This window comes from Triticum aestivum, chromosome 4D (assembly GCF_018294505.1).
Source record: "Triticum aestivum cultivar Chinese Spring chromosome 4D, IWGSC CS RefSeq v2.1, whole genome shotgun sequence".
Taxonomy (NCBI): Eukaryota; Viridiplantae; Streptophyta; class Magnoliopsida; order Poales; family Poaceae; genus Triticum; species Triticum aestivum.
Window position 1 is genome coordinate 318,665,498 of NC_057805.1, and position 26,692 is coordinate 318,692,189.

The window sequence follows — 26,692 nt, forward strand, 5'->3', positions numbered from 1 at the left end:
GAATGTCGGGCAAGTAACATACCGATGACAAAGGGAACAACGTATGTTGTTATGCGGTTTGACCGATAAAGATCTTCGTAGAATATGTAGGAGCCAATATGAACATCCAGGTTCCGCTATTGGTTATTGACCGGAGACGTGTCTCGGTCATGTCTACATAGTTCTCGAACCCGTAGGGTCCGCACGCTTAACGTTCGGTGACGATCGGTATTATGAGTTTATGTGTTTTGATGTACCGAAGATAGTTCGGAGTCCCGGATGTGATCACGGACATGACGAGGAGTCTCTAAATGGTTGAGACATAAAGATTAATATATTGGACGACTATATTCGGACAACAGAAGTGTTCCGGGGGTCACCGGATAATTATCGGAGTGCCAGGGGGTTATCGGAACCCCCGGGGGAACTAATGGGCCAACATGGGCCTTGTGAGAGAGAGAGAGAGGAGGGAGCCATGGGCTGGCCGCCCCCCACCCCCCTTGGGAGTCCGAATTGGACAAGGAGGGGGGTGCCCCCTCTTTCCTCCCTCTCTCCCTCTCCTTCCTTTCCCCTTCCCCTTTCCTAGTTGGACTAGGAAAGGGGGAGTCCTACTCCTACTAGGAGGAGAACTCCCCCCTCTCCTTGGCGCGCCCCTAGGGCCAGCCGGCCTCCCCCTTGCTCCTTTATATACGGGGGCAGGGGGCACCCTAGAACACACAACAGACATTGTTCTTAGCCGTGTGTGGTGCCCTCCTCCACCATAATCCCACTCGGTCATATCGTTGCAGTGCTTAAGCGAAGCCCTGCGCCAGTAGCTTCATCATCACCGTCATCACGCCGTCGTGCTGACGAAGCTCTTTCCCGACACTCTGCTGGATCGTGAGTTCGTGGGACGTCACCGAGCCGAACGTGTGCAGATCCCGGAGGTGCCGTACTTTCGGTGCTAGGATCGGTCGATCGTGAAGACGTATGACTACATCAACCGCATTGTCATAACGCTTCCACTTACGGTCTACGAGGGTACGTAGACAACACTCTCCCCTCTCATTGCTATGCATCACCATGATCTTGCGTGTGCGTAGGAAAATTTTGAAATTACTACGTCCCCCAACAACCTATGTTATCCCACATTGTATCGGCCCACTTTAACCTTTTGTTCTTTCAAGATTCATTTTCATGTGCCTCCACACCATGGCCGGAGTCATCAACACCGTCAATCGTCACATCCTCCTCCTTAGGCACAAACTCATTATAACCTCGTTCTAAAATACACTTATGGAAAATGCAATATGCAAAAATGCAGCCCAACACACCGACGCAGATGGAGGGATGCCCGCTTGGACCCATTTTCGGCCCAAACTAGGGTCGGGTTTGCTTCTGTGTGGACGACCGCGGCATCCTCCCCATGTCCTCCTCTAGCCCGCCCGTCTGTGGCACACCATTGCACCCTCTCTCCCAAAACCCTCCTGCCCTTCCACCATGGCTAGTGTGCCCAATCCCGCCACCGCCCCTGTTGTGGCCGCCCATGCCGTTGGCTCGAAGAAGCTGAAGAAGAAGCACACGCCGAAGGAGACGAGCACCAAGATGTTGAAGAGGGCAGGCCGGAGAAAGAATGAGAAGGCAAAAAAAGAAGTCGCTCTGGCTGCAGCCGCTTAGGCCCAGTCCGTCGCCGTTGAGAGCGATGCCCTCGTTTCTAAGGCCGCGTCGCAATCCCTCCTCATTCTATGGTAGCAAGGACCAACCCTTCTCGCCACCGCTGCCGCGGCCAGCATGGGCTCATTAGCGGCCGGCCCACCCAAGCTTCCAGAGTCATAATGCATGTCAACAACGTCGCCAATGTATGGGTACCGTCCCAAACATGACCCGGCCGCGTCCCGCTTCTCCATGTCGCCTTGGGACGGCTCACCGAAAATGGGCGAGTATGTGTTGATCGTCTAGGTGGTGCCTCCCCTTTGATCTTAGTGCCACCCCTATCCCCGGCCAGTCCACTGGGATGCAAAGTAAGCGACCACGGGTCATCCCCATGGGAAACCTTCCTGATGCCCGCAGGCAGTTTGTTGATATGCCGGCACCGATGGCAGATGACCCGGCATACTACAACGAATTCATGGAGGATATGATCAATTCCAGTGCCCTAGGGTATGATCCCGAGGAGACTCAAAGCCAAGATGTTCATGGCCAAGAAACTCAAGACAAAGACCAAGACAGTGTCAACATCTAAGAGGAGCAATTGTTTCATGATGAGCTATCTCATCAAGTCAATGTACAAAAGAGGCGGCAAAGTGTGAGGATGGGAGGATACACGAAGGATGAGGGCAAGTTCATTTGCGAAGCTTGGATGAAAATTGGCCATGATCCCAAAACCGGCGCCACGCAAAAAAGGAACAACACTTTGGAAGAGGGTACATGCATACTTCCATGAACGTTGCAAGTTTGAGCCCTACAAATTTGAGAGTGACTGCACATACGTTTCAATCCAAAAGAGGTGGGCATCCATTCAATTAGAGAGCAACAAGTTTTGTGTCTCCCTTGAGAATATCACCGGCCGTCCCGTGAGTGGCCTTGACATCAAAGATATGGTATACAATTTCTTCCCTTGTCATATGAGCAATTGCCGTTCTCCTATGCATATAATTGTATGTTCTTGCTTTTCATCTTCATTTGTAGGCTTTTCAAACATTGGAAATCTTTAAGGCTCAAGATGGGAACAAGCCATTCACATTGACCCATTGTTGGACAATGATTTGTGAGTGCCCTAAGTTTAAGGAGCAATATGCCACCCAAAAGAAAGGTGGGGGGCCTTCATCGGTGGCCAAACCAAGTGAAGGTAAGAAGCGGCGAGGGGAAGACCAATTCCAAGGTGGACGAAAAGCCTGATGCTTCGACAATCGCCTTGAAGGGGTTCATGACACAAAAGAGGGTGCAATTGAGAAGAGAGAATAGAGGAAGCGCCTAGAGAAAGAGGAGCAAATGAAGATCTTTTTTTACATACAAAAGAAGAAGATCAAGATCGATGAGACCAATGCCTAGACAAGAGAAAATGAGATGAAACTCACGTTAATCTTGAAGGAAGGTGGAGATCATGGCAGTGGACTTGAGAAAGATGCCCCGCCCCCCAGAAAAAGAGCTTGGTTCGAGAAGAAGCAAAAGAGATGCTCGAGCTTGCGCGAAGCGTGATCCTCTTCATGTTTGCCCGAGATGCATTAACTATAGCCAAGACGCGATTCTTTTTGTATGTCTGCATGTGTGTGTGTCGTGTCGGCATGTGTTGGCATGTGTGTCGGCATCGGTGTGCCAACATGAATTCTAAATTATGGCTGACGATGAATTTTGTATGCTGACATGGATGGTGGCATGAAATTCTGGCTTCATTCGAGCAATCTAAATATTTTTGGTATGCACATATGTGTGTTTGTTGGGAAAAAAGGCGAGGCAGACCAAATGGGTCAGCCGCTTGGGCGTATGCTCCGTCACCCCTCGTCATCTGGTTTTTCAACCCCACACCCATCTTAAAACCGGAAGGTCTCCCTCCCGCTGCATAATTTCCTCCGAGTAAAGCGTAAATCACGTCAAAACCCAATCCCTAAAAGAAATGTATGTCAAGTTTTCGTCATCTTCCCCCGCAAAGTTCCACCTTCCAATTTTTCTCGCACCTCGCACGGTCATCGATCAAAAGAATCTCCCCTGAAAATATCATGACTCAATCCCCTACGCCTCATACGAGATTTGATTTCGTTTTTAATCTTTTCTTTATCTCAGCCACTCCACGAGTTTAATAGAGAGAGATTTTTATGGAGAAAATTAGGGAGAGAAAAAGAGAGATTTTAACGAGGGAGTAATTAGGAGCGAGAGATTTTGACGGTAGGAAGTCAATCCTGCAAATCAGTTGGCTGAATCTGGAGTTGAGAGCCTCAACTACGGCCGCCGCAGAGAGGGGCTACAAATTGGAGTTGAGGCGGTGCAAAGCCTGGCTGGGACTCAGGTGCAAAGTACACCCACCTTCCTAGTGTCAGGCCTCGGAGGGACGTCGCCGTCCGGGATGGCGACCGTAGCAGTGCGGATGGCCGCCAGCACACTCAAGAACATCTCCACTTACGAAATAATCGCTTCATGGTCAACCTACTGGCTACTGCAGTGAAGCAACGTGTACGGCTCCAGGGAGCACTGAGTGACTGTGAGCCTCATATCGGGCAGAAACAACTTCCGACTCGTCGCCTCAGTGTGCTACTCTACCTCAATGCTCCGTTTGTCCATCCTCGCGGGAGTTCAGTGGTCAATGTTGTCTCGTCCGACGCCCTCGTGTGTCTCAGGGTTGGGTCAATCAGCGGGCAGCACGCACCGACGATGGCAAGGACATGAACAGAGGTGTTGTGTAGATGAATTGATGTATGTCAGTGGTAAAAATTCCGCTCGCATTTGTGGAATCCCGTAAAGGCTGGGCATGGGCGCTTGGAGAGTACTACATGAGTAACATAACGAGTTGATGGATCAAGTTGTACCTACTCCAACTTGATACAACTTGATCCATCAACTCGTCATACTCCCAAGCGCCCATGACTCATGTTACTCATGTAGAAGCCATCAAATTAACAGCATCAAGATGGTGAAGCCATGACTCATGGGTCATGGTGGAACTGTGGTAGCCGGAAGGTTATGCAAGAGGAAGAAGACGCAGGGAAAGAGAGGAATCATGAGAGGTGACCATATTGCCATTTTTTACCCACTAGATTAGGGCCCTGTTCGGATCCCCTCCGCTCCCCAACTGCAGCTCCCGAAGCGGAGGGAGCGCCGGCACAATCGCGCGGAGCGGCTCCAACTCAGCTCCTCACGCGGAGCAGAGTTGAGAGTCGGGAGAGCTTCCGAACAGGCTCTAGGTATAATTCTTACCACTAATCTACATCGAGATCGAATAACTTTTTAAGTGGGTGTAACAAAGCATTCCTCAATTTAATTTTTGACTTAATGTCTGAGATTTAATTTTGCTCATTTCTTGAGTAGGTTTCAGAAGTATATAGAGATCAATGGTGTGTACTGTACTGGTTGCACCTTGAATAGAAAAGTTGGAGATATAGATTTAAATTTGCATAAAAGAGAGAAGTTGGAGATATAGATTTAAATTTGCATCATGTAATTAATTGTTGAAAAAACTAACTTAATTCTTGGATTTTGTTATAGCCATACAGGGAGATTTTCATATGATACTATATTTTTGTATATTTAGATATACATGATATTTTAAAGAACAAGCGATTAAAATATGGAACTAAATTAATATGACCAAGAACTAATAATTTTCTACAACAACGATACGTTGATGCTGCTATGGTAGTGGTTTCTACCACACGATAGTCCAATTTCGCTGCCAGTGTATCCCGTTGCAACGCGCCGTAATGTAGTTTCAGAATTACCTACTCCCGATGGGCACCCCTCCTAAAGAGCCATCCTTTCTTGAAAAAAAAAAGTGAATGTGGTAGAGGGAAAGAAATACTATACCTACAGGAACATTTGTCAAATACAGTACATGGAAAATGGTGCTTTTGAAATGCTTAAAGACCTTAATACACGTTGCAGGTAATCACTAGGCAATGACACTTCAAGAAGTGCAGGGTTCTAGAAGTACATTAATCGAAAAGTTATAAAACAAACCAGCATTTGATCTTGTCAACATCGATTAATAGAAAACAGAAACAGTATTTTACTGTGTTGAAGCACTGCGTTAAAAACGCATTCACATTCACAGAAACAAATTTATTCTGCTCGGGACAACAAGCAAACTGCAGGCAAAGGACCCATGAGACTAGTCTCAACTACACACTGCAACAGGTGAAAAATGATGCATCTTGAAGAGCAAGTTTCATGACTTCACTTGCGGAGGAGAGTCGCCCTGCAGAGCTGGATCTGATTTGATGGCATCTAATGTCTTGAAGAACTCCTCAGGTAGTGCAACGGGCCGGTGCTGCGGAACATGCTTGGGAATAGGTGCGTCATCTTCAATCACCTCGCATTCGTAGTCATCAGGAACACCCCAGGGATCCCACTCTGCAATGCATTGCAACATATAGTAATTAAAATAGAACTGATACTGAAAGCTTTTGTATCAATTAGAGATTCTCATACTGGAGACAATAGCCTAAAAAACAGCATTTCAGGCATAGGCACAGTCTGCGATCTTAATCCAAAAGAAATGGAAGATGGGTACATCCATTAATTGTATCAAGTGTTATGGCAAAAGTAACTTCGCGAACCAGTGATGAAACACAAAATGGTTCAGCTTTCGTATTCAACAAATCACCCTGTAACCAACAGGTCACTTTTCAATTTAATAAAACCGAAAGAAATTGTTCTCATAAGGTGTTATACATTAAGCATATATGGTGACAGACTGACAGATTAAAGAAATGTAACTATGATGGTTGCCTTGAGCATCAAATAGCCTAAATAGAATATCATTAGACAATCACTCTTGTGAGTGCATGCTACAACTCATTGATATCTGCCATCTAATTTGCTCAAAACATATTTACTCCATACTGTGAGCTGACCACTCCCATCTATAAAACGAACCATAGTACTAAACAAAGAATAATGTGCGGAGAAGATTGGAATTCCCAGTTTCTGAAAGAAAATCTGCTGCCATAAAGAGCTTAATACATGTATTGTAATCAGCCGAGCTACATTGCTAATGATATCAATGAGATTACTTCAAGAAAGCGCCCATGGTATTTGTATCAAATTGGAGCTAGTAACCAATCCCAACATGATATTTGTATTGAAAAAACTTATATAAACAAAAAATCTCAAATATCCTTCATCATGAGACATATAACCATTACTATAAATATAACACTTTTTCACGTCTTCACCCGAGATATTGTAGAAATTGGTCATATTGATCTGTCGTCTTGTTCTCGTGTCTAATAGAAATATGGCAGTACAATTATTCCCCAATTAGGAGCATAATAACTTGGTTATGTAGATATGAATACTTTAAGTTGAGGTGCTTCCGGATCATTAGATGTCTTATTTTCGCTGGTAATATCATCAAATCCCTCACTCCCTGTACACCAGTAATCACGTAGGCTTGCATATCCCAATGTTGGAGATGAACATCAATTAATTTCACACAAAGTTCTATCTGTTGACAAAGGTTGCCAGATCTACTGGTAGTTGAACAGTAAGCGTTAGCTACTCCTATGCAACCCTAACTTACCATTTGCACTAGGTGAAGAGCAGAGAGGACATTTTCTCAAGGAGCAATCCGCAGGCAACCTCGGATTTCCCCGTATCAAAAGAAAAGACATCCCTTATCACCAAACAGGCAAACAAACTACTCCCCACACATCCATCGATTGCCCCATAGATCGATCAGACAAGGATAATAAAACATAAAAGTAACTAATCGGGGCAAAGGAAGGGGAATGGGTAATCGTAGAGGCACGAACCGATCATCTTGCCGATGAGCTTGAGCTCGTCCTCGGCCTCCTCGATGAGCTCCTCGACCTGGCCGCAGCCGAGGCGGTCCTCGATGCGCTTCCAGTCCTCCTCCTCCTGGCAGATCTGGAGGCGGTGGCGGGTGAAGGACTCGACGGCCTTGCGGTAGCCCTCGTCCTTGGGGACGGCCTCGATCTCCTTGAGGGTGCGCGTGTAGAGCCCGATGAGCACATTCCGCGCCTCGGGCACCACGTCCAGACCCACGATCCCCGTCGTCTCCTTCACCGCCCGCGCAGAGCGCAGGGCCGCCAGCCCGCCCCCACCGCTCAGGATCCGCCGCAGAAACATCCCGCCGCCGTCTCCTTCTTCGGACTCTCTCTCTCTCTCTCTTTCTCTCTGGTGAGATGAGGTGAGGTGCGGGTGCGACCGTTCGTGTGGGTTAGTGTAGGAGCGAGCAGCAAAGTGAAAAATGGGCCTGGGCAGTGGGCTCGTTCTTTTAGATGAGGAAAGTGGTGTGTATATTGCCGTCTGGGCCAATGTTGGAGATGAACCGATCGTAACTTCGAGTCCATTTCTCTCTATTTGATCCTCGAAAAAAAAGTTTCTCAAAAAAAATGAAAATTCTCTCTATTTTCTTGTCTTAAGAAAATCCTCTCTATCTTCGCATGGAGGCTGGCCAAACATTCATTACCAACTAGTGATGTTCCTCACCATCGGAACATGGCCACCTCCCATGTTTGTGCCTTGTGTGGCGCGCCAGACAATTGGCGTCACTCGCTACTCAATTGCAGCATGTCGTGAAGTGTTTGGGCTCTCTCCAACGACGACTTAGTAGAACACATGTGCACCAACCAGAGTATGGGCGCCAAGAAGTGGCTCTTCGCCTTGAATGAGACAATGCAACAGGATGATTATACTCGAATGATTGTAACCATATGGGTGATATGGGCTGCAAGATGGAAGGTAATCCACAAGGACATCTTCCATACTCCGTTTGCGACACACTCATTCATCAACAACTTCGTGGATGAGATTAGAGTTCTGCATAAACCGAGGCACTAGCTACCCCCGAGGGATGGACACGCCAAAATAAATGTTGATGTGGCAGTACTTCGGGCGGGAGGAAGAGGAGTCATAGCGGTTGTGTGCAGAAATCAGACGAGAGTTTACCAAGGGGCGTCGGTAGTGATGATTAATCATATCGACAATGCTACTACGCTTGAAACATTGGCGATCAAAGAAGCACAAAGCACTGGCAGAGGACTTGTACATCACTAATATGGATGTGGCATCGGGCCGCAAAATAGCAAATGAAGCGACCAAAGAAGGGAGTGCAGCGCCGTATGGAGCAGTGATACATGGAATCATAGATAAAGCTGGTTTGTTTAATTCTTGCTTTTTTAGTTATGAGTTTAGGACCTCGAATATCGAGACTCACAATCTTGCTAAGCATGCACTTTCAATGTATGGACTTAAATTTTTGGATTAAGTACCTTGAATTCAATCAAATGTATGGACTGCCTTGCTTCGTCCTAACTTGCCGAGCTGAAGTCTTGCAGCATCAGGTGGTGATCCTACGGAATAGCTACAACAGTGTATGAGAACTGTTACCAGATGACGATTGAATTTGTAAGATCATCTTTGAACATTGCCTGGCCAAGGGGGGATTCAGTAGTATTGTCGGTTTGATGAGACCCCCCCACCCCCAGGTTTTATTGTAAAAGTTTTGGTGGATGACGTAACCACTGTTGCTGTAGATAATAAAATATTTCAAATGTAAAAAAAGAAAGCCCGGGCATTGCTAAACTTCTTGGAATCCAACCGAGGCTTTGCCTAAGCAAGTAACCGAATTACCGGTCCAGCTGTTTTCAAAAAAGTGTGCAGGACAAGTCAAGGAGACAATTGGTACAGCGTAGCCAGTGAATACAGTTCAGTTCATCGATGAGATTGCAGCGAGTTTGGTAAAGTGCGAGTTGATTTACAGACTAACGGCAGTCATCCACCTAGTGATATCGTTGGCATTTCATTTCCACTGTAATAACCTGGAAACAAACACCACTCCCGACCGGGTCCTCCTGAACACCCTCCAGTAAACGCCCTGTTCAACTCAATCAACCTGTCAAGACAAGCTTAATATGATCAGAATGGAATCGACGAACCTTTACATTGACAGGAAAATTAACAGCTCGAGTTGGTGATCTACTGATCTTATCAACAATAAAACCATCTCAATCCGGTAATATAACAGCAATGCACTGCCACCCTCATGCAGATTTCAATTTTACAAAATATAACTACACATGGAGTGTGAATCTGTTTATTAAATATCCTATATCCCTTGAGAAAACAGCATATACCTTTACACGCGCCCCAAAAAAATTCATGGTTATGTCACATTAATTACCGGAATCAACAATGCATGTTAAGATGAATGCCCATTATCCTGACAGTAATAGATATTCAACTAACGAGAACACCTTCAGAGCACATTATAAACAGAGAAGTGCTAATACCTTAAAAGCCAAAATGAGTCACTTCATCATCTTCTCCTTCATCTTCATCATCATCATCCTCGGAAATCCTGAAATCCTCCAACGCCTCCTCTTCTTCCTCCCCATCCGCGTCCCCCGTCATCTCTGAGGGAGGAGTTTTGTCCTTCAAACCAGTGCTGAGCACCACAGTTTGTCCTTTGGACTTCTCCATATCTCTCCTCAATCTTTCCATGTTCTCATTCCTACGCTCAGCTTCTAGTCTCTCCTTTTCAGCAATCCTCTTGTCAAGATCAGCCCTGATAAAATTGTTAGATGATAGCAACTAATAAGTTCTTTAGTTTTTAGTATCAACAATTCATTCAGGAATTGTAGAACTATATGATAAGGGACAGACCTGTAAGTCTCCATGTATTCATTAGCGCTTGCTTCTATAGCTTCAAAAAATGCATCAATTCCAGTGCCAGATACCGCCGATACTCCAACAGAGCGTAGGTTGTTGTAGAATTCGTCCAACACAAGAGAGAGACTCCGGGTAAATGAAGATGAGTACGATGAGTCGGAATCCAAAGCTGTCTGAAATGCTTCAAAATCTTGCATCCACTGGTCCAGCACATAAATGAAGGCCAAGTTACCAAAATTTGAAGAAAAGAAAAGGAAACCAAGAACTAAATTGAAGAAACATCATGGACAAAAACCCTGTTTGTGTATTGTCGATTAATATAGATGTTCAATAAACCTAAATCATACGGCTCAGCATGGCAGCTCAAATGTTACATATTGACAACAAAAGTATACCAAAAAGAGAACCATTGCACATAATCAAATGTTACACACAATGTGAATACATGATAGTAGCTAAATGCAATATTAGTGTACATAATCAAGAACAGTGAAACTGAAATCATCACAAGGGTGTACTTACCTCAAGAGCAAACTCGTGCTTGGCTACATCAACCTTATTAAATGTCAGCACCAGAGGCAAACGGGTCTTGTAGAGGATACTGCATGCATACATCATGTTGCTCATAAAGGTCACAGGGCTTGTCGACCTGGGGGTGTCAACCACATATGCAACAACTGTTGGAAATGTTGATGCAAAAGCTTCGGTTATGATAGCTCCTGAAGCCGACCAGGTAAAGATTTCAATCTGCCCTGGGGTGTCCACCAGCACATAATCCAGTTGGTCTGCTCGCTTTTCAATAACAGATATAACCTGTAAGGATGAATATTGGACATATATTAGCTGAATGGCACAATAATAAAGTGGGAAAAGATGTCTCACATACCATAAATGTAGCATACAATTTTCACAAAAAGTTGTCACTATTCAGAGCAGAATCAAATAAATTTCTACGAACTCTACATTATACTATACATTAAGCACAATTTATGCAACAGTTTACATTGAATGATGAAAAAATTACATGAATCAATACCCGCAAAAAAAAATGAAACAACCTGGTTTGACTGCGTGGTTATAAGTTTGTACTGCCTTGAATTTTATAGCCTAACAGAGTACATAAATAGTGCACATTACCATTCTAAACATTCGAGATGCATATAAGATGCATACCTCATCAAACTTGGTTGAGAACAGGTTGAGTGAGGTAAGAATGCCACCATTGGGACCAAGTCCGTACTCTTTCATCACCTCCTTGTAGCGCACGGTATCGCGGATATCAATGTTGGCTCCGAATGGCAGTGTCATCACCGCAGGGTCAAGGTTGAGCACATAACCCCTCATGTTCGCCGATGCCTGCATATGACACACCAGACGGTGCATGAAGGTGGTCTTCCCCGTCCCTACATTGTAGGCCAAAACAGAGTAAGCTTCCAATCCCAGAATCTCCCAATAAAAGCTCGACATATCACCGGTTCGGTCGGCCATCCGTCCTGCTAAAATGGCAATTGAATAGGGCAAACGAAATCGACGCACCGGCCATGCCAATGACGAGGATGATCACCGGCTTCTTCTTGAAGTTGGCGCGCCCCGGGCCGATAGATAGACTCCCGATGGAGTCCGCGAGTTCGTCGCCCTTCCCCTTTCCATTTCCTTTCTCCTCCTCCGCGGCATCGGCCTTCCCCTTCCCCTTCGCGTCCGCCTGCGCACGGAAAATCGCATTCAAAACCCCAAAAAAGAAAGAAAAATCCCCGAGAGAATAAGTTCGGCGGCGGCGGCGGCTTGCCTGGTCCTCGAGGTCCATCTGGGTGGGCTTGCTCTCGGCGGACGGTTCGGAGTCGACGTCCATGGGCGGCTCGGGAGACGGCTGCAGGCTCCGTTAAACCCTAGACTTGACGGCGAGGGTGCGTCGGGTGGGGAAAGGGGGAGAAAGACGAAAGAGAATGGCAAGTCACAACAGTGGTCTTCGCCCTCGTTGGGCTTTGGACTTGCCGACCGAGGAGTCCGCTCGGTTTGCTCTTTCTGGTTTCCGGGAAAATCGGCTTCTTAATCGTAGAGCAGAGCATCTCTAGTTAAAACTTTATTCCCTATATAAAAAAGGGTATTGATAACTCCGTCCATGTTTCCACCCCTCGGTCCGAACGCGCTGATCGACGCACGTTTTGTTTTGCACGAATCTTGACTCGGGCTGCTGCCACGTAGGACAGCCACCACCGTTCGGGGTAACGGCATCTCGGTCCGAACTCCCCCACTTCTCCTCCCCCCTCCCCTCCGCCCGAGCAGTTGTCGTACACCACGGCGAAACCGCCGCCGCGCGCCCCCTTTTCCCCTTCCCCCTCTCCAGTTGCTCCCATTCCCATCCGCATTGCACCCCTCTCCCCCGCCCCATTCGCTGGGTGGTTTCCATACCACCCGCATACTTCATTCTCTCCGGCGAGTCGGGAGTGAGGGATTTGAAGCCGAGGATCTCAGCCGGCCGTCGTTGTTGTCGGGGGCGCTCGCGAACTGTGCCGGCGAGTCGACTGCTTCGTCCGGAGGAAGTTCACCAGTCGACCAGCGGGGCTTGTGTGCGAGGTGGCGACGAATTTCCATTAGGGATTGGGTGTAGAAGCGCTTACTCGCCGGAGCTCCTCCTCGGCGGATTTCCTCTCCGGCGACTGCCGAAGCTTTCTTCTCCTCGGTGAGGTCAGTTCGCAGCACACATCACTTTTTCGTGTGGTACGTGAATGTTCCCTCACATTCTCTGGGTGTGTTCTTAAGCTAGATCTACAAATCTGACGTTAGAGCAGAGTGAACTACGGATTTTTGTTCTTAAGCTAGATCCACGAATCTGATGCTAGAGCAGAGTGAACTATGGAGTTCTTAAGCTAGATCTACAAATCTGATGTTAGTGCAGTGCCTATTGAACCTCGCATGCGGTTTGTTGCCATCTACGTTTAGATCAAATTACGGATGCAATATTTTAGCGGATGGCAACTTATTAGCTTCACTACTAGACCGCGGACGGCAACTTGTTATCTTGTCTACTAGACAAAGGATGGCAACTTCTGTCCAAATGATACGTCTCCGCCGTATCTATAATTTTTGATTGTTCCATGCCAATATTCTACAACTTTCATATACTTTTGGCAACTTTTTATACTATTTTTGGGACTAACATATTGATCCAGTGCCCAGTGCCAGTTCCTGTTTGTTGCATGTTTTTGTTTGCAGAATATCCATATCAAACGGAGTCCAAACGGGATAAAAACGGACGGAGAATATTTTTGGAATATTTGGAAAATTCCGGAAGAAGAATCAACGCGAGACGGTGCCCGAGGTGGCCACGAGACAGGGGAGCGTGCCTGCCCCCCTGGGCGCGCCTGCCCCCCTCGTGGGCCACCCGTAAGGCGGTTGATGCCCTTCTTCGGCCGCAAGAAAGCTAATTTTTAGGAAAAAATCACGGCAAAGATTTCAGTCCAATCGGAGTTACGGATCTCCATATATATACGAAACAGCGAAAGGGCAGCAGAGGAGAACGCAGAAACAGAGAGAGACAGAGAGACAGATCCAATCTCGGAGGGGCTCTCGCTCCTCCCACGCCATGGAAACCATGGACCAGAGGGGAAACCCTTCTCCCACCTAGTGAGAAGGTCAAGGAAGAAGAAGAAGGAGGGGGGCTCTCTCCTCCTTGCTTCCGGTGGCGCCGGAGGGCCGCCGGGGCCATCATCATCACCGCAATCTTCACCAACAACTTCACCGCCATCATCACCAACTCTTCCCCCTCTATGCAGCGGTGTAACCTCTCTCTTACCCGTTGTAATCTCTAGTTAAACATGGTGCTCAACGCTATATATTATTTCCCAATGATGTATGGCTATCCTATGATGTTTGAGTAGATCTGTTTTGTCCTATGGGTTATTTGATGATCAAGATTGGTTTGAGTTGCATGTTTTATTATTGGTGCTGTCCTATGGTGCTCTCCGTGTCGCACAAGCGTGAGGGATCCCCGCTGTAGGGTTTGCAATATGTTCATGATTTGCTTATGGTGGGTGGCGTGAGTGACAGAAGCACAGACCCGAGTAAGTAGGTTGCGTATGGGATAAAGAGGACTTGATGCTTTGATGCTATGGTTGGGTTTTACCTTAATGATCTTTAGTAGTTGCAGATGCTTGCTAGAGTTCGAATCATAAGTGCATATGATCCAAGTAGAGAAAGTATGTTAGCTTATGCCTCTCCCTCAAATAAAATTGCGATAGTGATTACCGGTCTAGTTATCGATTGCCTAGGGACAAATAACTTTCTCGTAACAAAAAGCTCTCTACTAAAACTAATTTAGTTGTGTCTTTATCTAAACAGCCCCTACTTTTTATTTACGTGCTCTTTATTATCTTGCAAACCTATCCAAAAACACCTACAAAGTACTTCTAGTTTCATACTTGTTCTAGGTAAAGCGTGTTGGAAATATGCCCTAGAGGCAATAATAAATTGGTTATTATTATATTTCCTTGTTCATGATAATCGTTTATTATCCATGCTAGAATTGTATTGATAGGAAACTCAGATACATGTGTGGATACATAGACAACACCATGTCCCTAGTAAGCCTCTAGTTGACTAGCTCGTTGATCAATAGATGGTTACGGTTTCCTGACCATGGACATTGGATGTCGTTGATAACGGGATCACATCATTAGGAGAATGATGTGATGGACAAGACCCAATCCTAAGCCTAGCACAAGATCGTGTAGTTTGTTTGCTAAGAGCTTTTCTAATGTCAGGTATCATTTCCTTAGACCATGAGATTGTGCAACTCCCGGATACCGTAGGAATGCTTTGGGTGTACCAAACGTCACAACGTAACTGGGTGGCTATAAAGGTGCACTACAGGTATCTCCGAAAGTGTCTGTTGGGTTGGCACGAATCGAGACTGGGATTTGTCACTCCGTGTAAACGGAGAGGTATCTCTGGGCCCACTCGGTAGGACATCATCATAATGTGCACAATGTGACCAAGGAGTTGATCACGGGATGATGTGTTACGGAACGAGTAAAGAGACTTGCCGGTAACGAGATTGAACAAGGTATCGGGATACCGACGATCGAATCTCGGGCAAGTAACATACCGATAGACAAAGGGAATTGTATACGGGATTGATTGAATCCCCGACATCGTGGTTCATCCGATGAGATCATCGTGGAACATGTGGGAGCCAACATGGGTATCCAGATCCCGCTGTTGGTTATTGGCCGGAGAACGTCTCGGTCATGTCTGCATGGTTCCCGAACCCGTAGGGTCTACACACTTAAGGTTCGATGACGCTAGGGTTATAGGGAATAGATATACGTGGTTACCGAATGTTGTTCGGAGTCCCGGATGAGATCCCGGACGTCACGAGGAGTTCCGGAATGGTCCGGAGGTAAAGATTTATATATGGGAAGTCCCGTTTTGGCCACCGGAAGAGTTTCGGGCGTCACCGGTAATGTACCGGGACCACCGGAGGGTTCCGGGGGTCCACCGGGAGGGGCCACCAGCCCCGGAGGGCCCTATGGGCTGTATGTGGAGAGGGACCAGCCCCTTAGTGGGCTGGGCGCCTTCCCTCCCAGGGCCCATGCGCCTGGGGGTTTGGGGGAACCCTAAGGGGAGGCGCCCCCCTTGCCTTGGGGGGCAAGGCAACCCCCCTGGCCGCCGCCCCCTCCTCAGATTGGATCTGAGGGGGCCGGCCCCCCTCTCCCTTGCCCCTATATATATGTGGGGGGTGGGAGGGCAGCAGCAACCCAAGTTCTGGCGCAGCCCTCCCCCTCTTCCATGTCCTCCTCCTCTCCTGCGGTGCTTGGCGAAGCCCTGCAGGATTGCCACGCTCCTCCATCACCACCACGCCGTCGTGCTGCTGCTGGACGGAGTCTTCCCCAACCTCTCCCTCTCTCCTTGCTGGATCAAGGCGTGGGAGACGTCACCGGGCTGCACGTGTGTTGAACGCGGAGGCGCCGTGGTTCGGCGCTTAGATCGGAATCAACCGCGATCTGAATCGCTACGAGTACGACTCCTTCATCCGCGTTCTTGCAACGCTTCCGCATCGCGATCTACAATGGTATGTAGATGCACTCCCCTTCCCCTCGTTGCTAGATTACTCCATAGATTGATCTTGGTGATGCGTAGAAAATTTTGAATTTCTGCTACGTTCCCCAACAGTGGCATCATGAGCTAGGTCTATGCGTAGTTTCTATGCACGAGTAGAACACAAAGTAGTTGTGGGCGTCGATTTTGTCAATTTACTTGCCGTTACTAGTCTTATCTTGATTCGGCGGCATCGTGGGATGAAGCGGCCCGGACCGACCTTACACGTACTCTTACGTGAGACAGGTTCCACCGACTGACATGCACTAGTTGCATAAGGTGGCTAGCGGGTGTCTGTCTCTCCCACTTTAGTCGGATCGGATTCGATGAAAAGGGTCCTTATGAAGGGTAAATAGAAATTGGCATATCACGTTGTGGCTTTTGCGTAGGTAAGAAACGTTCTTGCTAGAATCCCATAGCAGCCACGTAAAACATGCAACAACAATTAGAGGACGTCTAACTTGTTTTTGCAGGGTATGCTATGTGATGTGATATGGCCAAAAGGATGTGATGAATGATATATGTGATGTATGAGATTGATCATGTTCTTGTAATAGGAATCACGACTTGCATGTCGATGAGTATGACAACCGGCAGGAGCCATAGGAGTTGTCTTAATTTATTGTATGACCTGCGTGTCAATGAAAACGCCATGTAATTACTTTACTTTATTGCTAACCGTTAGCCATAGTAGTAGAAGTAATAGTTGGCGAGACAACTTCATGAAGACACGATGATGGAGATCATGATGATGGAGATCATGGTGTCATGCCGGTGACGAAGGTGATCATGCCGCGCCTCGAAGATGGAGATCAAAGGCGCAAGATGATATTGGCCATATCACGTCACTTTATGATTTGCATGTGATGTTTGTCATGTTTACATCTTATTTGCTTAGAACGACGGTAGCATAAATAAGATGATCCCTCACTAAAATTTCAAGAGACGTGTTCCCCCTAACTGTGCACCGTTGCGAAGGTTCGTTGTTTCGAAGCACCACGTGATGATCGGGTGTGATAGATTCTAACGTTCGAATACAACGGGTGTTGACGAGCCTAGCATGTACAGACATGGCCTCGGAACACATGCGAAACACTTAGGTTGACTTGACGAGCCTAGCATGTACAGACATGGCCTCGGAACACAAGAGACCGAAAGGTCGAACATGAGTCGTATAGTAGATACGATCAACATGGAGATGTTCACCGATGATGACTAGTCCGTCTCACGTGATGATCGGACACGGCCTAGTTTGACTCGGATCATGTATCACTTAGATGACTAGAGGGATGTCTATCTGAGTGGGAGTTCATTAAATAATCAGATGAACTTAATTATCATGAACATAGTTAAAAGGTCTTTGCAAATTATGTCATAGCTTACGCTTTAGTTCTACTGTTTAAGATATGTTCCTAGAGAAAATTTAGTTGAAAGTTGATAGTAGCAATTATGCGGACTGGGTCCGTAAACTGAGGATTGTCCTCATTGCTGCACAGAAGGCTTATGTCCTTAATGCACCGCTCGGTGTGCTGAACCTCAGCGTCGTCTGTAGATGTTGCGAAACATCTGACATACACGTTTTGATGACTGTGTGATAGTTCAGTGCGTAATACTAACGGTTTAGAATTGTGGCACCAAAGACGGTTTTGAAACGTCGCAAAACATATGAGATGTTCCGAAGACTGAAATTGGGATTTCAGACTAGTGTCCACGTCAAGAGGTATGAGACCTCTGACAAGTTTCTTAAGCCTGCAAACTAAGGGAGAAAAGCTCAATCGTTGAGCATGTGATCAGATTGTCCGAGTACCACAATCGCTTGAATCGAGTGGGAGTTAATCTTCCAGATGAGACAGTGATGGTTCTCCATAGTCACTGCCACCAAGCTATTAGAGCTTCGTGATGAACTATAACATATCAGGGATAGACATGATGATCCTTGAGCAACTCGCGATGTTTGACACCGCGAAAGTAGAAATCAAGAAGGAGCATCAATTGTTGATGGTTAGTAAAACCACTAGTTTCTAGAAGGGCAAGGGCAAAAGGGATACTTCATGAAACAGCAAATCATTTGCTGCTCTAGTGAAGAATCCCAAGGTTGAACCCAAACCCGAGACTAAGTGCTTCTGTAATGAGGGGAACGGTCACTGAAGCAGAACTACCCTAGATACTTGGTAGATGAGAAGGCAGGCAAGGTCGACAGAAGTATATTGGATATACATTATATGAATGTGTACTTTACTAGTACTCCTAGCAGCACCAGGGTATTAGATACCGGTTCGGTTGCTAAGTGTTAGTAACTCGAAATAAAAGCTGCGGAATAAACGGAGACTAGCTAAAGGTGAGATGACGATATGTGTTGGAAGTGTTTCCAAGGTTGATGTGATCAAGCATCGCATGCTCCCTCTACCATCGAGATTGGTGTTAAACCTAAATAATTGTTATTTGGTGTTTGCGTTGAGCATAAACATGATTGGATTATGTTTATCGCAATACGGTTATTCATTTAAGGAGAATAATGGTTACTCTGTTTATTTGAATAATACCTTCAATGGTCTTGCACCTAAAATGAATCTCGATCGCAGTGATACACATGTTCGTGCCAAAAGATATAAAATAGTAATGATAGTACCACATACTTGTGGCACTGCCATTTGAGTCATATTGGTATAGAACGCATGAAGAAGCTCCATGTAGATGGATCTTTGGACTCACTCGTTTTTGAAAAGATTGAGACATGCGAACCATGTCTATTGGTATATATGCATGAAGAAACTCCATGCAGATGGATCGTTTGGACTCACTTGATTTTGAATCACTTGAGACATGCAAATCATACCACATGGGCAAGATGACTGAAAGGCCTCGTTTTCAGTAAGATGGAACAAGAGAGCAACTTGTTGGAAGTAATACATTTGATGTGTGCAGTCCAATGAGTGCTGAGGCACGCAGTGGATATCGATATGTTCTTACTTCACAGATGATTTGAGTAGATGCTGAGAATATTTACTTGATGAAACACAAGTCTGAATTATTGAAAGGTTCAAGTAATTTCAGAGTGAAGTTGAAGATCGTCGTGACAAGAGGATAAAATGTCTATGATATGATCATAGAGATATCTGAGTTACGAGTTTGGCACACAATTAAGACATTGTGGAAAGTGTTTCACAATTAATACCGCCTGGAACACCACAGTGTGATGGTGTGTCCGAACATCATAACTGCACCCTATTGGATATGGTGCATACCATGATGTCTCTTATCGAATTACCACTATCGTTTATGGGTTAGGCATTAGAGACAACCGCATTCACTTTAAATAGGGCACCACGCAATTCCGTTAAGACGACACCGTTTAGAGAAACCTAAGTTGTCGTTTCTTAAAAGTTTGGGGCTGCGACGCTTATGTGAAAAAGTTTCAGGCTGATAAGCTCGAACCCAAAGCGGATAAATGCATCTTCATAGAATACCCAAAACAGTTGGGTATACCTCCTATTTCAGATCTGGAAGCAAAAGTGATTGTTCTAGAAACAGGTCCTTTCTCGAGGAAAAGTTTCTCTCGAAAGAATTGAGTGGGAGGATGGTGGAGACTTGATGAGGTTATTGAACCATAACTTCAACTAGTGTGTAGCAGGGCACAGGAAGTTGTTCCTGTGGCACCTACACCAATTGAAGTGGAAGCTTATGATAGTGATCATGAAACTTCGATCAAGTCACTACCAAACCTCGTAGGTCGATAAGGATGCGTACTACTTCAGAGTGGTACGTAATCCTGTCTTGGAAGTCATGTTGCTAGACAACAATGAACCTACGAGCTATGGAGAAGCGATGGTGGGCCCGGATTCCGACGAATGGCTCGAGGCCATGAAATCCGAGAGAGGATCCATGTATAAAAGCAAAGTGTAGACTTTGGAAGAAATACTTGATGGTCGTAAGGCTGTTGGGTGCAGATGGATTTTAAAAGGAAGACAGACAATGATGGTAAGTGTCACCATTAAGAAAGCTCGGCTTGTCGTTAAGATGTTTTCCGACAAGTTCAAGGAGTTGACTACGATGAGACTTTCTCACTCGTAGCGATGCTAAGAGTCTGTTGGAATTGTGTTAGCAGTTACTGCATTATTTATGAAATCTTGCAGATAGGATATCAAAACATGTTTCCTTACCAGTTTTCGTAAGGAAAGGTTGTATGTGATACAACCAGAAGGTTTTGTCAATCCTGAAAGATGCTAACAAGTATGCAAAGCTCCAGCAATCCTTCTAAGGACTGGAGTAAGCATCTCGGAGTTGGAATGTACGCTTTGATGAGATGATCAAAGATTTTGGGTTTATACAAAGTTTATGAGAAACTTGTATTTCCAAAGAAGTGAGTGGGAGCACTATAGAATTTCTGATGAGTATATGTTGTTGACATATTGTTGATCAGAGATGATGTAGAATTTCTGGAAAGCATACAGGGTTATTTGAAAAGTGTTTTTCAATGGAAAACCTGGATTAAGCTACTTGAACATTGAGCATCAAGATCTATAAGGATAGATCAAAAATGCTTAATAGTACTTTCAAATGAATACATACCGTGACAAGTTTTTGAAGGAGTTCAAAATAGATCAGCAAAGAAGGAGTTCTTGGCTGTGTTACAAGGTGTGAGTATTGAGTAAGACTCAAGACCTGACCACAGCAGAAGAGAGAGAAAGGACGAAGGTCGTCCCCTATGCTTTAGACGTAGGCTCTACAGTATGCTATGCTGTGTACCGCACATGAAGTGTGCCTTGCCATGAGTTGGTCAAGGGGTACAATAGTGATCCGGGAATGGATCACATGATAGCGGTCGAACTTATCCTTAGTATCTAGTGGACTAAGGAATTTTCTCGATTATGGAGGTGAAAAGGAGTTCGTTGTAAAGGGTTACGTCGATGCGAACTTTGACACTAATCCGGATGACTCTGAGTAGTAAACCGGATTCGTATAGTAGAGCAGTTATTTGAAATGGCTCCAAGTAGCGCGTGGTAGCATCCACAAGATGACATAGATATTCGTAAAGCACACACGGATCTGAAAGGTTCAGACCCGTTGACTAATAACCTCTCTCACAAGCATAACATGATCAAACCAGAACTCATTGAGTGTTAATCACATAGTGATGTGAACTAGATTGTTGACTCTAGTAAACTCTTTGGATGTTGGTCACATGGTGATGTGACCTGTGAGTGTTAATCACATGGTGATGTGAACTAGATTATTGACTCTAGTGCAAGTGGGAGACTGTTGGAAATATGCCCTAGAGGCAATAATAAATTGGTTATTATTATATTTCCTTGTTCATGATAATCGTTTATTATCCATGCTAAAATTGTATTGATAGGAAACTCAGATACATGTGTGGATACATAGACAACACCATGTCCCTAGTAAGCCTCTAGTTGACTAGCTCGTTGATCAATAGATGGTTACGGTTTCCTGACCATGGACATTGGATGTCGTTGATAACGGGATCACATCATTAGGAGAATGATGTGATGGACAAGACCCAATCCTAAGCCTAGCACAAGATCGTGTAGTTCGTTTGCTAAGAGCTTTTCTAATGTCAAGTATCATTTCCTTAGACCATGAGATTGTGCAACTCCCGGATACCGTAGGAATGCTTTGGGTGTACCAAACGTCACAACGTAACTGGGTGGCTATAAAGGTGCACTACAGGTATCTCCGAAAGTGTCTGTTGGGTTGGCACGAATCGAGACTGGGATTTGTCACTCCGTGTAAACGGAGAGGTATCTCTGGGCCCACTCGGTAGGACATCATCATAATGTGCACAATGTGACCAAGGAGTTGATCACGGGATGATGTGTTACGGAACGAGTAAAGAGACTTGCCGGTAACGAGATTGAACAAGGTATCGGGATACCGACGATCGAATCTCGGGCAAGTAACATACCGATAGACAAAGGGAATTGTATACGGGATTGATTGAATCCCCGACATCGTGGTTCATCCGATGAGATCATCGTGGAACATGTGGGAGCCAACATGGGTATCCAGATCCCGCTGTTGGTTATTGGCCGGAGAACGTCTCGGTCATGTCTGCATGGTTCCCGAACCCGTAGGGTCTACACACTTAAGGTTCGATGACGCTAGGGTTATAGGGAATAGATATACGTGGTTACCGAATGTTGTTCGGAGTCCCGGATGAGATCCCGGACGTCACGAGGAGTTCCGGAATGGTCCGGAGGTAAAGATTTATATATGGGAAGTCCCGTTTTGGCCACCGGAAGAGTTTCGGGCGTCACCGGTAATGTACCGGGACCACCGGAGGGTTCCGGGGGTCCACCGGGAGGGGCCACCAGCCCCGGAGGGCCCTATGGGCTGTATGTGGAGAGGGACCAGCCCCTTAGTGGGCTGGGCGCCTTCCCTCCCAGGGCCCATGCGCCTGGGGGTTTGGGGGAACCCTAAGGGGAGGCGCCCCCCTTGCCTTGGGGGGCAAGGCAACCCCCCTGGCCGCCGCCCCCTCCTCAGATTGGATCTGAGGGGGCCGGCCCCCCTCTCCCTTGCCCCTATATATATGTGGGGGGTGGGAGGGCAGCAGCAACCCAAGTTCTGGCGCAGCCCTCCCCCTCTTCCATGTCCTCCTCCTCTCCCGCGGTGCTTGGCGAAGCCCTGCAGGATTGCCACGCTCCTCCATCACCACCACGCCGTCGTGCTGCTGCTGGACGGAGTCTTCCCCAACCTCTCCCTCTCTCCTTGCTGGATCAAGGCGTGGGAGACGTCACCGGGCTGCACGTGTGTTGAACGCGGAGGCGCCGTGGTTCGGCGCTTAGATCGGAATCAACCGCGATCTGAATCGCTACGAGTACGACTCCTTCATCCGCGTTCTTGCAACGCTTCCGCATCGCGATCTACAATGGTATGTAGATGCACTCCCCTTCCCCTCGTTGCTAGATTACTCCATAGATTGATCTTGGTGATGCGTAGAAAATTTTGAATTTCTGCTACGTTCCCCAACAAAGCGAACGTCAAGCGTGCGTAGAGTTGTATCGGTGGTCGATAGAACTTGAGGGAATATTTGTTCTACCTTTAGCTCCTCGTTGGGTTCGACACTCTTACTTATCGAAAGAGGCTACAATTGATCCCCTATACTTGTGGGTTATCAAGACCTTTTTCTGGCGTCGTTGCCGGGGAGCCATAGCGTAGGGTGCCCTATACTTGTGGGTTATCAAGACCTTTTTCTGGCGCCGTTGCCGGGGAGCCATAGCGTAGGGTGAATATTCTCGTGTGTGCTTGTTTGCTTTATCACTAAGTAAATTTTATTTGCTGTTCTTAGTTGTTTTCTATCTTTAGTTATGGGTAGGAAACGCAAAATACCAAAAAAAATAGTTGTACCTACTGAACCAATGGTTGAAGAACCACTCAAAATCTATCACACTCCTGAAGCTTTTTACTTGGATCATCTTCAATCCCTTTGTGCTCGTGCTGAAACCCCAACTAGCTTAGTTGAGGGCAAATCTTTAGATGAGCATGCTTGTTATGTGCGACACCGAATATCTGAAAAAGGGAAAATTCTATCGGGTCAAATTCATCGTTTGCAATGCTATGCTTGGAATTTATGTGAAATATATGATGTTACTTGTTGTTCTGAAAACCCTAAGAAACACCTCCCCTACCAATGTGAGTTTATTGATAATGGAATCCTATCTTCGTATGCTAAGTGTGTTTATAAATATTATGATGTTCAACAAATTGAAGAATTTGTTGCTTTTAAGGGTGCTTACGAAATTGCTTCTTTGATTGAAACGTATGATGCTACTCTTTACAAATCTGAAAATTTTGCCATACTTAAATATTGCTATGATAATTATGCTTCTAATGCCTATGTTGAACCATATATTGAGGACTACTGCGCTGTCCAAGAAGAGACTAATATTTTGCAGGAGTCTATGGAAGAAGAAATTGATGAAACTGTGAGCTCGTTGGATGAAAAAGATGAGGAGGAGAGCGAAGAACAAAAGAAGGAAGAGCGGATTAGCTACCCGTGCCCACCTTCTAATGAGAGTAACTCTTCAACTCATACATTGTTTAATTTCCCTTCGTGCTTACCGAAGGATGATTGCTATGATGACTGTTATGATCCCGTTGATTCTTTTGAAATATCCCTTTTTGATGATGCTTACTATGCTTGTGGCCAAGATGCCAATATGAATTATGCTTATGGAGATGAACTTTCTATAGTTCCTTATGTTAAACATGAAATTGTTGCTATTGCACCCACGCATGATAGTCCTATTATCTTTTTGAATTCTCCCGACTACACTATTTCGGAGAAGTTTGCTTTTATTAAGGATTATATTGATGGGTTGCCTTTTACCGTTACACATGATGATTTTGATAGATATAATATGCATGTGCTTGCTACTCCTACTTGCAATTATTATGAGAGAGGAACTATATCTCCACCTCTCTATGTTTCCAACATGGTAAAATTGCAAGAAACTGTTTATACTATGCATTGGCCTTTACTATGCGTGCATGAATTGTTCTTTTATGACATGCCGATGCATAGGAAGAGAGTTAGACTTCGTTGTTGCATGATATATGTTGCTTTGTGCTCACTACTAAATTACAAATCATTGCTAATTAAAATTGGCTTTGATATACCTTGGGATCCGGGTGGATTCACTACTTGAGCACTATATGCCTAGCTTAATGGCTTTAAAGAAAGCACTGCCAGGGAGACAACCCAGAAGTTTTAGAGAGTCATTTATTTCTGTTGTGTGCTTTTATAAAGTTTGTATAATAAAAATAATGTGCCAAGGTTTGCCTTTAGGATGTTTGCAATGCTTGTTGGTTTGTACGGTGCAGGACAGAAACTTTGGCTGTAGTGTGCAATTTTACATTTTTTACTGGAACATAAAATGGTTCTGATTCTTTTTGCACTGTCTTTCTATACAAATTGTTTATTTTTCCTAATTTTGGCAGAATTTTTCAAGTATCATAAGTATGGTGAATGTTCAGATTATTACAGACTGTTCTGTTTTAGACAGATTCTGTTTTTGATGCATAGTTTGCTTGTTTTGATGAAACTATCGATTTATATCAGTGGATTAAGCCATGAAAAAGTTATACTACAGTAGACACAATGAAAAAACAAAATATGAATTGGTTTGCAACAGTACTTAGAGTAGTGATTTGCTTTATTATACTAACGGATCCTACCGAGTTTTCTGTTGAAGTTTTGTGTGGATGAAGTGTTCGATGATCGAGAAGGTCTCGATGTGAGAAGAAGGAAGAGAGGAAAGAGCTCAAGCTTGGGGATGCCCGAGGCACCCCAAGTAAATATTCAAGGAGACTCAAGCGTCTAAGCTTGGGGATGCCCCGGAAGGCATCCCCTCTTTCTTCAACAAGTATCGGTATGTTTTCGGATTCGTTTCATTCATGTGATATGTGCAAATCTTGGAGCGTCTTTTGCACTTAGTTTTCATTTTTCTTTTATGCACCATGCTGGTATGAGATGGTCCTTGGTTGATTTATAGAATGCTCTTTTCACTTCACTTATATCTTTTGAGTATGGCTTTATAGAATGCTTCATGTGCTTCACTTATATCATTTGAAGTTTGGATTGCCTATTTCTCTTGACTTAGACAACCGCCATTTGTAGAATGCTCTTTTGCTTCACTTATATTTGTTAGAGCGTGGGCATATCTTTTGTAGAAAGAATTAAACTCTCTTGCTTCACTTATATCTATTTAGAGAGATGACAGGAATTGGTCATTCACATGGTTAGTCATAAAATCCTACATAAAAACTTGTAGATCACTGAATATGATATGTTTGATTCCTTGCAGTAGTTTTGCGATACAAAGGTGGTGATATTAGAGTCGTGCTAGTTGGGTAATTGTGAAATTGAGAAATACTTGTGTTGAGGTTTGCAAGTCCCGTAGCATGCACGTATGGTGAACCGTTATGTAACGAAGTTGGAGCATGAGGTATTTATTGATTGTCTTCCTTATGAGTGGCGGTCGGGGACGAGCGATGGTCTTTTCCTACCAATCTATCCCCCTAGGGGCATGCGTAGTAGTACTTTGCTTCGAGAGCTAATAAACTTTTGCAATAATTATATGAGTTCTTTATGACTAATGTGAGTCCATGGATTATACGCACTCTCACCCTTCCATCAGTGCTAGCCTCTTCGGTACCGTGCATTGCCCTTTCTCACCTCGAGAGTTGGTGCAAACTTCGCCGGTGCATCCAAACCCCGTGATACGATACGCTCTGTCACACATAAGCCTCATTATATCTTCCTCAAAACAGC

At 45.3% G+C, this 26,692-nt stretch overlaps 2 protein-coding genes across 3 annotated transcripts; both read right to left on the bottom strand.

The window, feature by feature from the left end:
* Positions 1–5,580: 5,580 nt before the first annotated feature.
* LOC123097656 (probable NADH dehydrogenase [ubiquinone] 1 alpha subcomplex subunit 5, mitochondrial) lies at positions 5,581–7,877 on the bottom strand. The gene is made up of 2 exons (XM_044519459.1): positions 7,422–7,877; positions 5,581–6,018 (listed from the first exon to the last, which is right to left on the bottom strand). Exons 1-2 carry the CDS (start codon positions 7,756–7,758, stop codon positions 5,834–5,836), a joined length of 522 nt encoding a protein of 173 aa, XP_044375394.1. The 5' UTR covers positions 7,759–7,877; the 3' UTR covers positions 5,581–5,833.
* A 1,446-nt stretch (positions 7,878–9,323) lies between these two features.
* Positions 9,324–12,322, bottom strand: LOC123097657 (GPN-loop GTPase QQT2). 2 transcript variants are annotated; one of them, XM_044519461.1, is made up of 7 exons: positions 12,089–12,322; positions 11,839–12,004; positions 11,476–11,705; positions 10,825–11,115; positions 10,297–10,502; positions 9,924–10,198; positions 9,324–9,526 (listed from the first exon to the last, which is right to left on the bottom strand). In XM_044519461.1, the coding sequence occupies exons 1-6, from the start codon at positions 12,149–12,151 to the stop codon at positions 9,925–9,927; spliced, it is 1,230 nt and encodes a 409-aa protein (XP_044375396.1). In that variant the 5' UTR covers positions 12,152–12,322; the 3' UTR covers positions 9,324–9,526; position 9,924. The 2 variants fall into 2 exon arrangements, with proteins under 2 accessions (XP_044375396.1, XP_044375395.1); XM_044519460.1 differs by having other exon boundaries at positions 11,839–12,276.
* Positions 12,323–26,692: the final 14,370 nt, after the last annotated feature.

What these genes read in the sequence shown, in the direction of transcription:
- LOC123097656 (XM_044519459.1), bottom strand. Translation starts at nt 7,758, where the DNA reads ATGTTTCTGCGGCGGATCCTGAGCGGTGGGGGCGGGCTGGCGGCCCTG. An exon ending in GCTCATCGGCAAGATGATCG is followed by an intron (nt 6,019 to 7,421) that starts GTTCGTGCCTCT and finishes AATGCATTGCAG; the next exon opens with AGTGGGATCCCTGGGGTGTT.
- LOC123097657 (XM_044519460.1), bottom strand. Translation starts at nt 12,151, where the DNA reads ATGGACGTCGACTCCGAACCGTCCGCCGAGAGCAAGCCCACCCAGATG. An exon ending in CCTCGTCATTGGCATGGCCG is followed by an intron (nt 11,706 to 11,838) that starts GTGCGTCGATTT and finishes CCTACAATGTAG; the next exon opens with GGACGGGGAAGACCACCTTC. An exon ending in AGCACGAGTTTGCTCTTGAG is followed by an intron (nt 10,503 to 10,824) that starts GTAAGTACACCC and finishes GTGCTGGACCAG; the next exon opens with TGGATGCAAGATTTTGAAGC.